This window comes from Saccostrea echinata, unplaced genomic scaffold, assembly GCF_033153115.1.
Source record: "Saccostrea echinata isolate AGI-Se365-2 ecotype Australia unplaced genomic scaffold, CSIRO_AGI_Sech_v1 ptg000002l, whole genome shotgun sequence".
Lineage (NCBI taxonomy): Eukaryota > Metazoa > Mollusca > Bivalvia > Ostreida > Ostreidae > Saccostrea > Saccostrea echinata.
The window spans coordinates 8,542,527-8,557,040 of record NW_026889751.1 but is presented as its reverse complement, the minus strand read 5'-3'; the positions used below and the strand labels follow the sequence as shown (position 1 = coordinate 8,557,040).

At 36.9% G+C, this 14,514-nt stretch overlaps 1 protein-coding gene across 1 annotated transcript; it reads right to left on the bottom strand.

Moving 5' to 3' along the window:
- Positions 1-8,324: 8,324 nt before the first annotated feature.
- Positions 8,325-14,073, bottom strand: LOC133171719 (neuronal PAS domain-containing protein 4-like). The gene is made up of 9 exons (XM_061306509.1): positions 13,928-14,073; positions 13,622-13,788; positions 13,451-13,503; positions 12,766-12,855; positions 12,489-12,671; positions 11,108-11,402; positions 10,845-11,001; positions 9,323-10,746; positions 8,325-9,201 (listed from the first exon to the last, which is right to left on the bottom strand). The coding sequence occupies exons 1-9, from the start codon at positions 13,972-13,974 to the stop codon at positions 9,170-9,172; spliced, it is 2,448 nt and encodes an 815-aa protein (XP_061162493.1). The 5' UTR covers positions 13,975-14,073; the 3' UTR covers positions 8,325-9,169.
- Between the last annotated feature and the right edge of the window lie 441 nt (positions 14,074-14,514).

Here is a 14,514-nt window from a genome sequence, read left to right as displayed (position 1 = left end):
AGTACCTCTGGGTTTCTTTCTTTCTTTTTTTTTTTTTTTTACACGAAGGGGTGTGTGTTAAGAACGAACTAAAAATCCTTTTAAAGTAAAGGAAAAGGAAATGTAAAATCAACGTTAATTAATATGACTTGTCTTCCTTTCCCAAAGGTGCTTGACTTACCGCTTGCATTCCTTTATAGACACTGTCATGTTGAAGGAGATGTTTTAGGAAAGGGATACATGTACATGTAGATGGCAACTGTACATGATAATTTATCGCTGTGTATAAACAGAAGTGTTTGTCAATATGAAATACAAGTGAATGAAATGAATTTTCATGCATTTTTAAGTTAAGTTTTAAATGGGGAAACATTAAGTCTACTTTGGAGTGTTTTCAGGAAAAAGAATAAATGTTTTCCTTATGATTATGTAAAACACTTTAAAATGACACGAGAATCACCCTTTTCGTGGTGACTCAGCAACATATACAGCTGTTCTCATTTATGATGTTCGTTCTTTGCATTGAGTATTGCAACAATGCAAAATATAATAATGATGCAAAATGTAATAAACTGTAATTATTACATTTTGCGTCGATGTCAACGCAGAATGTAAGTATGCAAAATTGATAAATCCATTTGAGATCAAATATTACGAGTAAAACGATATTGCTCTACATAAAAGTAAATCAAGGCCATTAATTGTACCAATAAACTGCAGTCCAGAAATATTTGAGCATAGAAATATGATATTTGGAACAGATTTCTTTTTCACAATTCAATAAACATGTCTTTTTATGCGGCAAATTATAGCGATTATTGTATTTTCCTCCAGCTATTTGCTGTTGACCTCGACGCTAAGTGCAATACTATGGTAATCACTATATTTCTCTATATTTTCTATATTTCTTATTTGTTGAAATATGGGAACGTAATTTTGTTCAATCAGTATTTGATCCCCTCCCCAAATTGATCATATCATTTTCTGTTGCAAAATGTTGTATTGCAAAATATCATAATCGCTATTCCATGGCACATCGAAATGATTAAGCAACATTTAAATTTTGGAGCCCTACATTTGTTCAATCTTTTTCTTGCTATTTTACAATAGAATAATTTTTTTCTGTTTAAATCAAAAAAGAATAAATATGTTTTTTTTAAAATTCATTTTGATTTACAAACCGCTGTTTAAAAAGTGCTGTTATATTTCAATGGCAACATAAACAGTATTCATTCTTCTAAGCTCACCTGAGCCGAAGGCTCAATTGAGCTTTTCTGATCAAAATTTGTCCTAAGTTTTCGTTGTTCTTGTCGTTGTTGTAAATCCTCTACATTCTCATATTCTTCAGAACCACTGGGCCTGTTTCAACCAAACTTGCGACAAAACATCCTTGGGTGAAGGGGATTCAAGTTTGTTCAAATGAATGGCCACAACGTCTTTCAAAGGGAGATAATTAAGAATTAGAGAAAATTCAATTACATCTTTCAAAAGCTTTTCTCAAGGACCCCATTTGCCAGAAAAGTTTGAACTTATATGAAAACTTCATTACATAGTGGGAGTCAAGTTTGTTCAAATCATGACCTCCATGGTTATGATGGGGCCAGATCGAATAGGCTATCTTTTTTTACTTGGTTATATATAGGAAAAAGACCCCTGGGCCAGAAAAGTTGGAAATTATGTGAAAGCTTGATTACAAAATGTAGATACAAGTTTGTTTGAATCAGGGGAGATGTGGACACAATTGGCGATCAAAAGCTGAAAAGCTCTACATAGTAATGCAGAGGAAAACATGGGGGATTTTTTTCTCTCTCAAGAACAGCAAAAGCATAATCAGTCATATTGATATGGAAGCATCCCCAGGTAGTGTAGATTCAAGTTTGTTCAAATTATGACCCCCGGGGTATGATGGGGCCACAATGAACTATCAGTTTTACATTGGAAAATACAGGAATTCTCTTCTGATGAACAGCAAAGGCGTGATTATTTATATTGATATGAAAGCATCTTTAGGTAGTGAAGATTCAAAATTTGTTCAAATTATGACCCCCGGGGTAGGTTGGGGTCACAATGGACAATCAAATTTTACGTAGGAATATATAGAGGAATTCTCTTCTCAGGAACAGCAAAGGCGTGATTAGTCATATTGATAGGAAAACATCTTTAGTTAGTGAAGATTCAAAATTTGTTCAAATCATGACGCCTGGGGATAGGATGGGGGCAACAACGGACGATCAATGTTTTACACAGGAATATATATAATAGGATTTTTTAAATATATATATATATATATATATATATATATATATATATATATATATATATATATATATATATATATATATATATATATATATATATTCAACATCAAAGGCCTGCTTTATCATATCGATATGGAAACATCAACAGATAATATAGATTCATATTGTCCAAGTCATGACCCCGGGGGTAAGATGGGGCCACAGTGGACAATCAAAGTTTTACACTGGAATATACAGGAATTCTCTTCTCAGGAACAGCAAAGGAATGATTATTCATATTGATATGAAAGCATCTTTAAGTAATGAAGATTCAAAATCTTTTTAAACCTTGACGCCTAGGGATAGGATGGGGACAACAATGGACGATCAATATTTTACATAGGAATAAATATAATTAGATTTTTTTTTAAAAATATATATATTTTCAACAACATCAAAGGCTTGCTTTGTCATATCGATATGAAAACATCCTCAGATAATAGGTTCATATTGTTCAAATTGTTATAATCATGACCCCGGGGGTAAGATGGGGCCACAGTGGACAATGAAATTTTTAGACGGGAATATTGGGGGCAGGGAAATCTGAAGATGTAGATCAGCAATGCCATAGTAACTCAAGTGAGCGATGTTGCCCATGGGCCTCTCGTTATACTGTTTAACCCGATTACGCTTTGGAAAATAGTTGCTGCTTTGAATTGTGGCCGATGATTGATTGATTGTTTGTTGTTTAACGTCCCTCTCGAGAATTTTTCACTCATATGGAGACGCCACCACTTGCCGGTGGAGAGCTGCAAATTTTGTCTTATACTCGGCACTTATGGCCACGGAGCAGCGAGGGATCTTTTTCGTCCCAGCACCTATTGCGACACGGGACCTCGGTTTATACGGTCTCATCCGAAGGACCGGTCTCCACGTCCCACAGTGGGATTCGAACCCGCGACGTAAGGATCAACTCCTTACTTCGCGACTCTAGAGCAGACGCTCTAACCACTGCGCCACGCGGGCGATGTGGCCGATGAATTTAATTTGTCCTCATAGCCTGTAAGTACTAGTAGGTGTACAAAAGGCTCATGGACAACAATGCTTACTTTAGTTATCTTGACCACGATGTCTTGCGAGGTATTTTTGCTCACCTGAGCTGAAAGCTCAAATAAGCTTTTCTGATAACCTATTGTCTGGCGGCCGGCCGTTCGCTTGACTTCTAAAGAACCACAAGGCCAGTTTTAACCAAAGTTGGCACAAGCCATCTTTGTTTGTTTGTTTGTTTTTTAATTGTTGTTTAACGGCGCTCTCGAGAATTTTTCACTCATATGGAGACGCCACCACTTGCCGGCGGAGAGCTGCAATTTTTGACCTATACCCGGCACTCACCATTGAGCAGTGAGGGATCTTTTTCGTGCCAGCACCTACTGTGACACGGGACCTCGGTTCATACGGTCTCATCCGAAGGACCGGTCTCCACGACCCACAGTGGGATTCGAACCCGCGATGTAAGGATCAACTCCTTACTCCGCGAATCTAGAGCAAACGCTCTAACCACTGCGCCACGCGGACGACAACCATCCTCGGTAAAAGGAATTCTAAATTATTCAAATAAAGGGCCAAGTCTTATTTTAAGGGGAGATAATCAAGAAAAGGTTAGGGTTGGGTCAATAAAAAATCTTCTTTTCAAGAATCTGTGGGCAAGACGATATGAAGCTTACTTGAATGTTTCCAGACATAGTATAGATTCTAAATTGTTCAAATCATGGTCCCCAGGATATGGGTAGGGCCAGAAAATTTAACATTGAAACATATAGGAAAAACCTTTAAAAAACTTCTCCAGAACCACGGAACCAGAAAAGATGAAGCTTATTTGAAAGCTTCCAGAAAAAGTGTAGATTCTAACTTTTTCAAATCATGGCCTCCAGGATAGGGTGGGGTCACGATAGGGGAACAATCTCACAATGAAATATAAAGGAATAAATCTTTAACTTCTTTCAAGAACAACTAAACCAGAAAAGATGAAACTTGTGCGAGAATTTCCAAACATACATGTAGCGAAGATTCTAAATCGTTCAAATCATAGCCATCGAGGTAGTGTTGGACATCAATAGGGGATCGTTTTTTTTTTCTTTGAAACAAACAGGAAGAAATCTGAAGAAATATTTCTGGATCAGAAAGGCTGAATGTGTGTGAAAGCTTCCTGAGTAAGTATAGATTCTAAATCGTTCAAATTATAGCTCCCAGTGGTTAAGGTGGGGCTACAATAGGTGATCAAATTATTACGTTGAAATATATAGGAAAAAATCTTTAAAATGTTCTTCTCAAGAACCACTGGACCGGAAAAAATGAAACTTACGTGAAAGCTTCCAGAATAAGTGTAGATTCTAAATTGTTCAAATTATGACCCCTAGGGGTCGGATGGGGCCACATTTTTCAGTTTCTTTTTTTTTTTTTTAAGAATATCTCTACCAGTACTTAAAAAAATTAATGGTACTTGAAACAAAAACAAAAGGACTCTTGGTCCAGATGCTGCATGGATTTGACTTTGATTTTGTGATTGATTTAAAGTTTTCTTAAGAAATCCATACCCAAGTTACTGTCTAAATTGCAACACTAAAAAAATGTAGCGGGGTATACTTTTGTGAGCTCGCTTAGAGTACCTTTAGTTTGCTATTGCAAAGTCTCACAGGCAAAGTTCAACCTTTTACGATTTTGTTAATGGGGCTTAATTGAGTGATTTTCTCAAGCGAAAATCCTTTATCGTTGGAATGAGAGATGTTTCCTTTTATGGTTTTTGTTAAAAAAGAATCGATTCAGCCAAATGTTATTTCAGCAGATGCATCTTAATACTGTGTATATGAGTTTGAGGCTTTCTTTGGTCCGTTTTTCCAGACTTACGAGAGGGGGGGGGGGGGGACACTCACATTTCCAAACAGATTGTTTGCTTGAACTTGGTACGTTCTTGCTATTGAATAAAAACTGTCCTTTGATGTAATTGTTTTATTACCATGAAGTCTGTGTTAATGCAAAGTACATACAATTATAGAGTTTTTTGTATCTCTCATTTTGTGTTCTTACTATATGGAATGGATAATTTACTGACCTTTGTTCATTAAAAAAATGTTGATAATTACTGAATATCCTTGTCACTATTATAACCTGAAAATTGTTGATAATACTTGATAATTGGTATGCCTGTCATACCCTCGTGGTAAATGACAAGTGCTCTCAATTTACAAATGTTCCTTAATTTGCTTTGAAATTGTAGGACATCTGTGTCACTTTCATTACCTAAAACTTCTTGATAATGTTTAATATTCTATATCCTCTTCAATATTTTGGAGTTATTGATAACTTTTTTATGATCTTTGTCCTCTTCAATACACCAGAATTGTTGGTAGTTTTTAAGTCATATGCATACCCTTCTATACATCAAATGTTGCATATTCAGCATTTGATCCAGGAAAAAAAAACGTGCTGTTAATTTTGATTTCTAAAGAGGCGGGAATTCATACTTCTGATTGGCTTTTTAAAAAGTTTCGAAAGCTGGTGCACGTCAAGTCTTCCTTAGCCTCAGTGTTTGTGTTGGTGAAAAAGAAAATTTGATCCAAATTGACCCCCCTCTTTTCGAATTCCTGTAGTTGTCCTAAGGATGTATTTGTTGAGGTATTTCTTGAGATGATCTGAATGCCCAAATGGTTTTGATGGATTCAGATTTAGATCTTTATCCAATATATTTTTGCCTTTTTACTTGATTGTTTGCCAAATGCAAGTGACCAATCCTGGATCAAATATATTCTTGGAGGTCTTAGGCATTCCTTTAAACCCCTTGACGAAAAATCTCTGTGGGGTTTAATTAGATCATGTGAGCCTCTTGTCTTTCCTAATCGAAGAGAGAGTGCCTGTTGTCTGTTAGCCTAATGCATTAAAACACTTGACCGATTTTGTTCCTCCTTTTGGATCTTTAAAAAAGGGAAATATATCCAAATGAAAGTTTGTATTTCCTTTCAAAGACTAAAGATAAAATGATTAGAATATGCTAAAAAAATGACTCTTGAACCTATATAAAATCTCCAGTTAAACAATGAGGTATTTTTATTTTGAAAGTGGGACCCTTTTTTTCTTACCCTTCTTCGCTTTTTTTACCAGTGTGATGTATGGGACTGTAGGACCCCTCCAGTGTCAATATTTACCTTATTAAGGTCCATTCTTTTTTAACATAAAAAACGATGCGACTTACGTGATCAATGGGCTTTTTGTATTTGCTACCCAGTGGCGGATACAGAAGTTCATTGGGGGGGGGGGGGGGGGGTTGAGGCCCATAGGGCCGAAGGGGGAGGGCATGGGAGGGGGTGTCCCCCTCCCATAGGTGGGGGTTCGGGCCTCCCCCGAGAAATTTTCTTGAGAAATGGCTCCAAATGGTGCATTGTCGAGCATTTTAGATTGAATTAGTTAGTGATTTGTCACTTTTTTTCCTAGTTTTTCAAGACGGACCTACCCAAATTTTGAAGAATTTGAACAAAAAATTAAAAATTTTGGGATTATTTTTAACTTCCATGTAAACATGAAAAATGATACATTTCTTTTTAAAAAAAAAAAAAAAATACATGTAAAATCTGATAAAATATCGCTATTTGATAAATAATATCCAATTCTTCATTTTAAAATGCACGCCCAATGTGTCGCATGTGAAGCTCTGAATACTAAAGTACAACTGATGTGCAATTTCCCAATACTTGGAAATTAGAAAATTTGGATTCTGTGTAGAAACCCTAACTCTTTTCAACTACTTGACTATACTGTTCATATAAACTGCATTATAAACATTAATGATATTTCATATTGAAGAATAAATATAAAATATTTTGGGAAATTGTTGGAATTATTGCTTATTCATGGGGTGGGGGGTGGGGTGGGGGTAAATTATAATTTCTATCACTCTTTAATTAATTCTATTTTTTTACCCACTTACCAGCCCAATGTTTGGAAAAAAGTCTTGAAAACCAGTCAATAAAAAAGTGGCCAATTGTTGTTTTAACAGGACCGGACCTCTGCTTTATACATATCAGTTTTATCACAATTCATTATACAAATAATAATAACTATCACAGTTTATTCAATAAAGTATCAATTATAGAAGAAAGAAGAAAAAATCTTGAAAGAATGTTACTTTATCAATTCCAAAACAATACGGTAATAACTCTGTGCAGTTTTGATCTTGTGTCATCACTAGCTGCACTGACTATCATGATCTCTGTACGGTTGATTACCTGTGTATTGTGTGCGTTCAAGCGGAAAGGGGTTTCTGGTGGTGGCTGTATATTTCACCTCTGTGTAAACAATGGGCTTGGATAGACTCTTATTTATGAAATATATTGTTAAAATGACAGTTGTAAAAAAAAAAATAATTTTTTTTTGATTGGGCGGGGGGGGGGGGTCCCCGAACCCCCCCCCAAAACCCCCCGGAATCCGCCACTGCTACCATTGTATAGTTTCAAAGGCTTTACCTCCAAAATATTTATCTTGAAGACAACAATCACTGCATGTAACCTCTTTCTTTTTCTCTCCATTTGTTTTTAAATCATGGCCCGATTTTACAAAACTCTCAAAATGTTATATAAAATCAACTGATTACTCTTTTTTGAAAATTTCAGAATTCTTCTTATTCACAATAAATCAAAATTAATTTACCATAAAAATAAAACCGCAACAATAAACTTTCTGGTCTTAGACGTAAGTTCTTGTGTAAAACGGTCACAGATCTTATGTTCATATTGAAATATCCTTTTAATTACGCACGTTTCAACACACCATAATTTGATGAACAGTCGCTGTTGCTTACTGTAAAGTACATGTACTCTTCTCGTACACACCCTTGAGTGGATAGCTGAAGAGAATGCTTTGTTTTGAGGAATCATTTCTTTTAACTGAAACAACCACAACTTGGCAAGCTGCTCAAGTGGTTCCTTTTCGTACTCGGTATTGTATAATGATTACATCACCATTTCTGTGGAAATTATTGTTAAGTTCGTCAGTTTTATGTTTGTAAACAGGTTCGTTTACATATATCTTATATCCTTCATGAACAACTCAGTCACAATAACAAGTGTTTCAAATGTTTATTAAAATCAAAACATGCTTAACTGAAACATACAATTCCTAGTAAAGCAAACTTTATGGACAGAAAATCAAGATACAATAAAAAAAAAAATGCAAGATACCCGAACCAGCGGAATATCAGTGGACGCTATTAAGCAAAATATGAATTTTAAAAACATGAGAAAAGCTTGAGTACCGGCCTCAAGGAAAAGGGACCAGCCCTGTTCGCCATTACGACGTTAAAGATAAATGTTAATGATAAGTCAAGAAAATTGCCAACAAACATGTTGTTAAAATTCCGTCAAAATCAAAAACAAATTCTTCATCTTTTGAGGGGGGCATCATTAACGACCAGCGCTAATGAAAGGGAAAATGATGGGATGAAGATGACATAGATAATTGATAACTTCAAAAATCTACATGAAATAATGAGAGTACAAGTACCGATCTAATTACACAATACCGTTTGACAAAAAATATATAGATGTTTGATAACTTCAAAATCTACACATTTAAGAGATGATGAGACCAGCCCAACCATCTAAAACAAACGAGAAAGTACAGTAAAAACAGTACATATACATATAATAAAGTGTATCAAAGATTAAAAAAGGTGTCCAGTTTCAACGTACACGTTGAACTTTGCACAAAATCGTCCAGCGATTTCTTTTTACACAAAATATATAAAACAAACAGCGAAAATGTTTGAATTCCGGCTAGCGGAATGGTCAAATCCTATGGCTACCTCCGGTCCTGCGGATTGCATGGAGATGACGAAATAGTAGAAAGAAAAAAATGGCAATATGCCATACGTCAAGAAAATCGTAAGTCGGAACTTACACAACGGCCTACTGGGAGTCTTCGGTGAAATCCTGCATACCTACAGAAGAAAAATGCGAACGTGTGAAAGTCTAATTCAATTTGATTTTTGATTTTACAGTCGGTGTTTTCGAAATTTCCGAAAATATTTTGAATCAATCGATAGAATAAATATTACTTACCACTTGGTGTGCAAGAGGAAATGAGTTGTTTGAGTTGATACAACTCAGGTTCTGGATGAAGGTCTTGGGTCACCCTGAATGCGGGAAGAGTCGGCTGTGTGGACGTCACTGACATGTCCATTTTAACTGACTCCAAATCCCAGCAGTCAGGATCCAAAACGTCATCCAAGGAATCGCTTTCAAAGCCTGATTCCGGCGTAAGTGCAAATGATGAAAGGTCATCGCTGCTGAACTTCTCGTCTGCTGCGCTGATTGTGCTGTAAGGTGAGGAAGGAGATGGAGAATTCTCGAAGCTCATGACCTGTTGGTCATCAGTTCGAGATTCCACTTTGACCTGCACGACCTCGTCTTTGGATTTCTCTGTAAATTGTAAGAACTCTTCGATATCGAAGCCATTCGTAAGAGGTTCGTTGGTTTCTTTGCAGGTATCTTGTTCAATGGGTTCCTCCTTGATCGTGACTTTCTCCTTCGCAACATTTTCAAGCAGGCGGATTTCTTCTTCTCTCGTCAGCGAAACATTGTCAATTTCATTGAAAAATGAGTCAACGTAAAATGCGTCAAGGCTTGGCAAGAGTTTGCGGGGCTCGCCATTTGGATTCATGTTCGAATTTGGGTTAAGCTGTTTTTGTTTTAAAGCACAAAGGTGTTTGGCGATTAGCACTGGGTCAATTAATTTGCCGTCTTTAACAGTATGAACTGCATCACATTTCTTTGGTGGTTCGGGTGATGAAACTGGTGAAGGCTCTGGTGTGAGATAGCAAGCTGGGACAGTGACATCTGGAACAACTTGCTCTAGGCATTTTTCTTCATACATGGGTTTGTGTGGGAAAACATCTGGCATGTAACTCTTCTCCTTAGGTGACATCATAACAGTGGAAAGGTTGTGGGCGTACATGACCTGCATGGGCCCTTGTCCCATTCCGCAATGATGATCACCGCCGCCGACTAGAGGACCGAACGAGTTTCTGTAAATGTTGCTTTCGAATGATGAGGGCAATGGGGTAGTGTCTTGTGGAGGGGAATAAGTGTTTCTGTTTGCGATGCCATTCACCATTCTCGGAACTTTCATTGGTGGTTTGCAAGTGTAGTTTTCTTGTATCTTCCTCTTCAGAGCCTTTAGTGTGTCTGTGTGACCTTGGCGTCCGATATTTGGTTGGTAGCCATTCTTCATGAACATGGCAGTTTGATTTGGAGGAACAGCATTCTGCATAAATGGTGGTGTTTGAGCAGTAAGCGCGTTGTCGAAAGGTTGTTGACGAGAGAAGAAGGGTGATGGCAAAATGCCTGATGGTGGCGACATGACGTTTTCCATAGCTGGTGTGATAGGAGCACAGAAAGCAGTACCAAAGAAGAAATCTGGGGAGCGGGCAGCATACAGGGCAAACAACTGTCCCTGGACCTTGAACTGGTAGGCTTCTTTCTCACTGAAAGACAAATTTTTTTTTAAAAAATCAATTATTTAAAATACGGAATTTTAAAAGGATTTTTAAAGGATATGATTTTAAGAACCTTAGATATTTACCTGATAACTTGGTTGATGCAGAGGATGACGGGATCATCGCTGTTGGACAACAAGGCCTGGCGCACGTGCATGACGATGTTGACCCAAATGATTTCATTAGATGATGTGATCATGCGTACGGTCATCATGCATCCCATTTCATGTCGGGATTTTATCACTGTAAGAGAAATTCCAATGCGTTATTTTTAAATCAAATATGCATATCAACATGAAACAACGGAATGCTATAATGTAACTGAAGAATGAGAAAATAATGAACGTACGTTGCACATGTTTCTCTCTCGCTTCATAAATGTCTTCGGGATGCAGATAAGAGTACCACGATTTGTTGCAGACATCGTCATTGGAAACCCCAAGATGGTATTCTCCGTTCTCGGTTAGCTCAATAAAATTCATGTCGAGTTGATGCACACTCTTGAAAACCATTGTGTTGTTCTGAATAAGACTTTCTTTGATGTCCGGCGTGATGAGAGGGGAGCACACTGCCATGAACACCTGTTGTTCGGTTCCGGGGTCCTGCCCTGGTACAGTGGCAAAGTGTCCCTTCACATGCATCACCTAAGAAAAAAAAAATTAAAAATTGTTAATTCCCACGGTCTTTTTGCACAACATGTGTTCTTTCTCATGTAATGCGGCACTCCAACCTCCTAATCTTATCAGAAGCATATGTTCTGTTTTATGTTTTTTAGGCTTTTGACGTCCTACCATTTTACACACAACTCAAGTGTCTTCACAATTCATTAAAATGCTACTATTCGTTTTCAAGTGTTCAGCAGGTGCGTAAATGCAAATGTAGTATAAATTAGTCACCTTGGCTACGAAATCTTTTTATTTTTCTACCTGTGCTACACTGTTACACCTTTGTGGTTAAGTTTCCCCGCAGGCATAACTTTAGATGATGAAAATCCATATACATCTTATGCGTCACACTTATTAATCTTATGAACCGAACAGGTTCATTTTCTTCGAAAAAAAAACATATACAGTAAAATTAGGCGTCTCTTTGGAATATATGATAATGAGTAAGCAGTGGTCCGGAACGTTGCAATAAACGCAATGACAAGGTACATTTGTTACCGGAAACTATCATTAATCATACGAATACATTCTCTTGTCCGTTCCCCGAGGCTATAGTTTGGCAGAAGTCCAAAAATATGCCTTTTTTCCCGAATAATTTTAAGATATATTAGCTAGCTTATTGAAAATGCCTGTGTTAGCGCATATTTTTTTTTAAACGCAGCCAACCTAGACACGAAAAAAATCGATAGAGCTATGCAAAGCGCGCATTCAAGTTGCACACTTCACATTTACAGTAGATCTCTTTACGTCTAAAGTGGTGGGCTATAAAATTACAATAAATGGGCTCTTTGAGGGGTTTTTATTATGTGTGACCCATTGAGTTGCGCATTGATCGATAAACGTTATACTGGATTGCTTCCAAAGTTTAACCTGGCAACTTGCCATATCTTGTGAAACAGGTAACAGTTTATGAGAGATAAAGTGAAGAGGACATCCGGCTTTGTCCCCAAACGACGTCATCAGTTTAACAGGAAAACTCTCCAAGCGCATTAGTGAAACCAAACACCACAATGGCTGAGAATAGCAATAGAGTGTGTTTAGAAACAAACTAAATCGAGATATTACCTTGACGTCGCCGAAGCCAGCTTGTCTCTTGAGAGTTCTGGACATGTTCATTCTGCAGAAGAAGGCAACTTCTTTGTCCGGGTCAACTTCTCCGGCCCCGTGTAAGAGTTGTGCGCGCACTGTTCCATGGTCGCGTTTGTCCACGATGTCAAATAGACTGTCTCCTTGTGTTTTCATGTCAACCTGACAATAACATTTTAATTAAAATATTATTAAGAGAAGTGATCATCGAGTGTAATGGGCAGAGTTACTTAAAATATATTTATAAAATACTCACCATTGAATGGCCTAAATATTCTGTAACGTTCTCCGAAATGTAAACCAATTTCCCATCTCGTGTTGTGACCAGCAGAAACCCGGTTAAGGACTACAAAATGTAACATTTAATCAAATTTATTTGGGAAAATGAATAATTTAATAAGTGGGCGAGGGGAGACCTGATTTTTATCATGTATCAGTCTGTTTTTAACTCGTTAGACAATTTTTATATCATTTTCAAAGTCTCTTGTGGATAGATAGCTTGCTTCCTTTATATCTATATGGCCCCATTTTAACACTGACGTCAATGTAAACTATATATAGATGTTCGCTGTTATGTAGCTATGAAGGCAACTAGGACAAGTTAATGAGAGACCTACACATGCATAACACATGTGCAACAAGTGATTATTCAGAATACCTAATCAACCCTTCATGTATATTTATATATATATACGTTGTTTCCCATATTTTGCATGTTACGTTGTGCGATTAAAAATTCATCACCCTAGGTGAATATCATACATCACTCAACGGAGCGGAAAAAAAATTGACCTCGTAGCTCTATGACGTAAATGCCTGAATTTATGAGAAAGGTAAATACCCACACTAATTCTATACATTTTAAATGTAAGGCCACTCTTTTCACACGTGAACTTGAGTAAGCAAAGGCGATTATGAAGGTAGAACTAAGATCAAATTACCTGTGAAAAATCGCAAGGCGAATCTGACGAACCACCGGGTGTGGCATTAAATACTGAAAATAGATAGATAACACTTACACTTGAAACATAAATATAAAGATAGAACAGTTGTTTCATAATTTGTGTATGTTATACGAAGGAATTGGAAATAAACAACACTTGTTAACTTACGTTTCTGTAATATGTTACATTTCCTGATGAAGACACAACTCAGGGACATAATTTGTAATTGAGAGAGGCGCTGTCTCGAACTCTCTGGGAGGGGCAGAAGATCCCTCATGGTTCCAATCTCATTGTTAATTTGGTCGCGGCGTTGTTTTGATGCGCCTTTGTTTGATCTGAAAGAATGGATATTTTTTCTTCAATGGCGGATTTTTCCTGGCACATATACACACAACACATACTGAAGGATTCTCCTTGTATCCTAACTATCCATCACTAAAATGCCTGAAATCCTTTACAACAACCAATACCTACCTTTCCAGGTCCAAAAGAGCCAGCTCTTCAACAGGACTAGGAGCCATTTTGACTAATTACTCATAAACACATACACTATTCCTGTAAATAAAGCGGACCAGCCGCTCTTTATTGCACCACTCTATCAAATGACCTACAAAAGGAGGTTTTGGGCATATAAAGCGCATCTACGTCATTCCGAGCATTTCCATTGGTTGATTTAATCACGTGGTATATATTACAATAATTCTTTATACCTACGTTTGGTATTATAAAACAATCGATTTATTCTTCTGGGGTAATTTGAATATAATAATAACTGACATTCAATTCACCATTACTTTGACTTACAGAGGTATAATCATATTTTTTTTTTTTAAAAAAATGCTAAGATTGTATCAATACACTTATTTTTAAATATTACCACTGTACCTGAATCCCGCATTACATATAAAAGTCGGTTGTAAAAAGTGAAATTGAAAAATTGTTTCTCTGTAGACAGGGCATTAATAACTTCAAATTGAAGAAAACCCGTGTTCACCTACGCTCTGGATGTTATTTTTGATACATCCGTTCTCAAGCTAATCGCCATCTTGATAATCAAAAAT

Coding starts and splice junctions, on each gene's coding strand:
- LOC133171719 (XM_061306509.1), bottom strand. CDS start 13,974: ATGGCTCCTAGTCCTGTTGAAGAGCTGGCTCTTTTGGACCTGGAAAG. Junction 12,856..13,450: donor CGCCTTGCGATTTTTCACAG/GTAATTTGATCT, acceptor TACATTTTGTAG/TCCTTAACCGGGTTTCTGCT. Junction 11,403..12,488: donor CTGGCTTCGGCGACGTCAAG/GTAATATCTCGA, acceptor TTTTTTTCTTAG/GTGATGCATGTGAAGGGACA.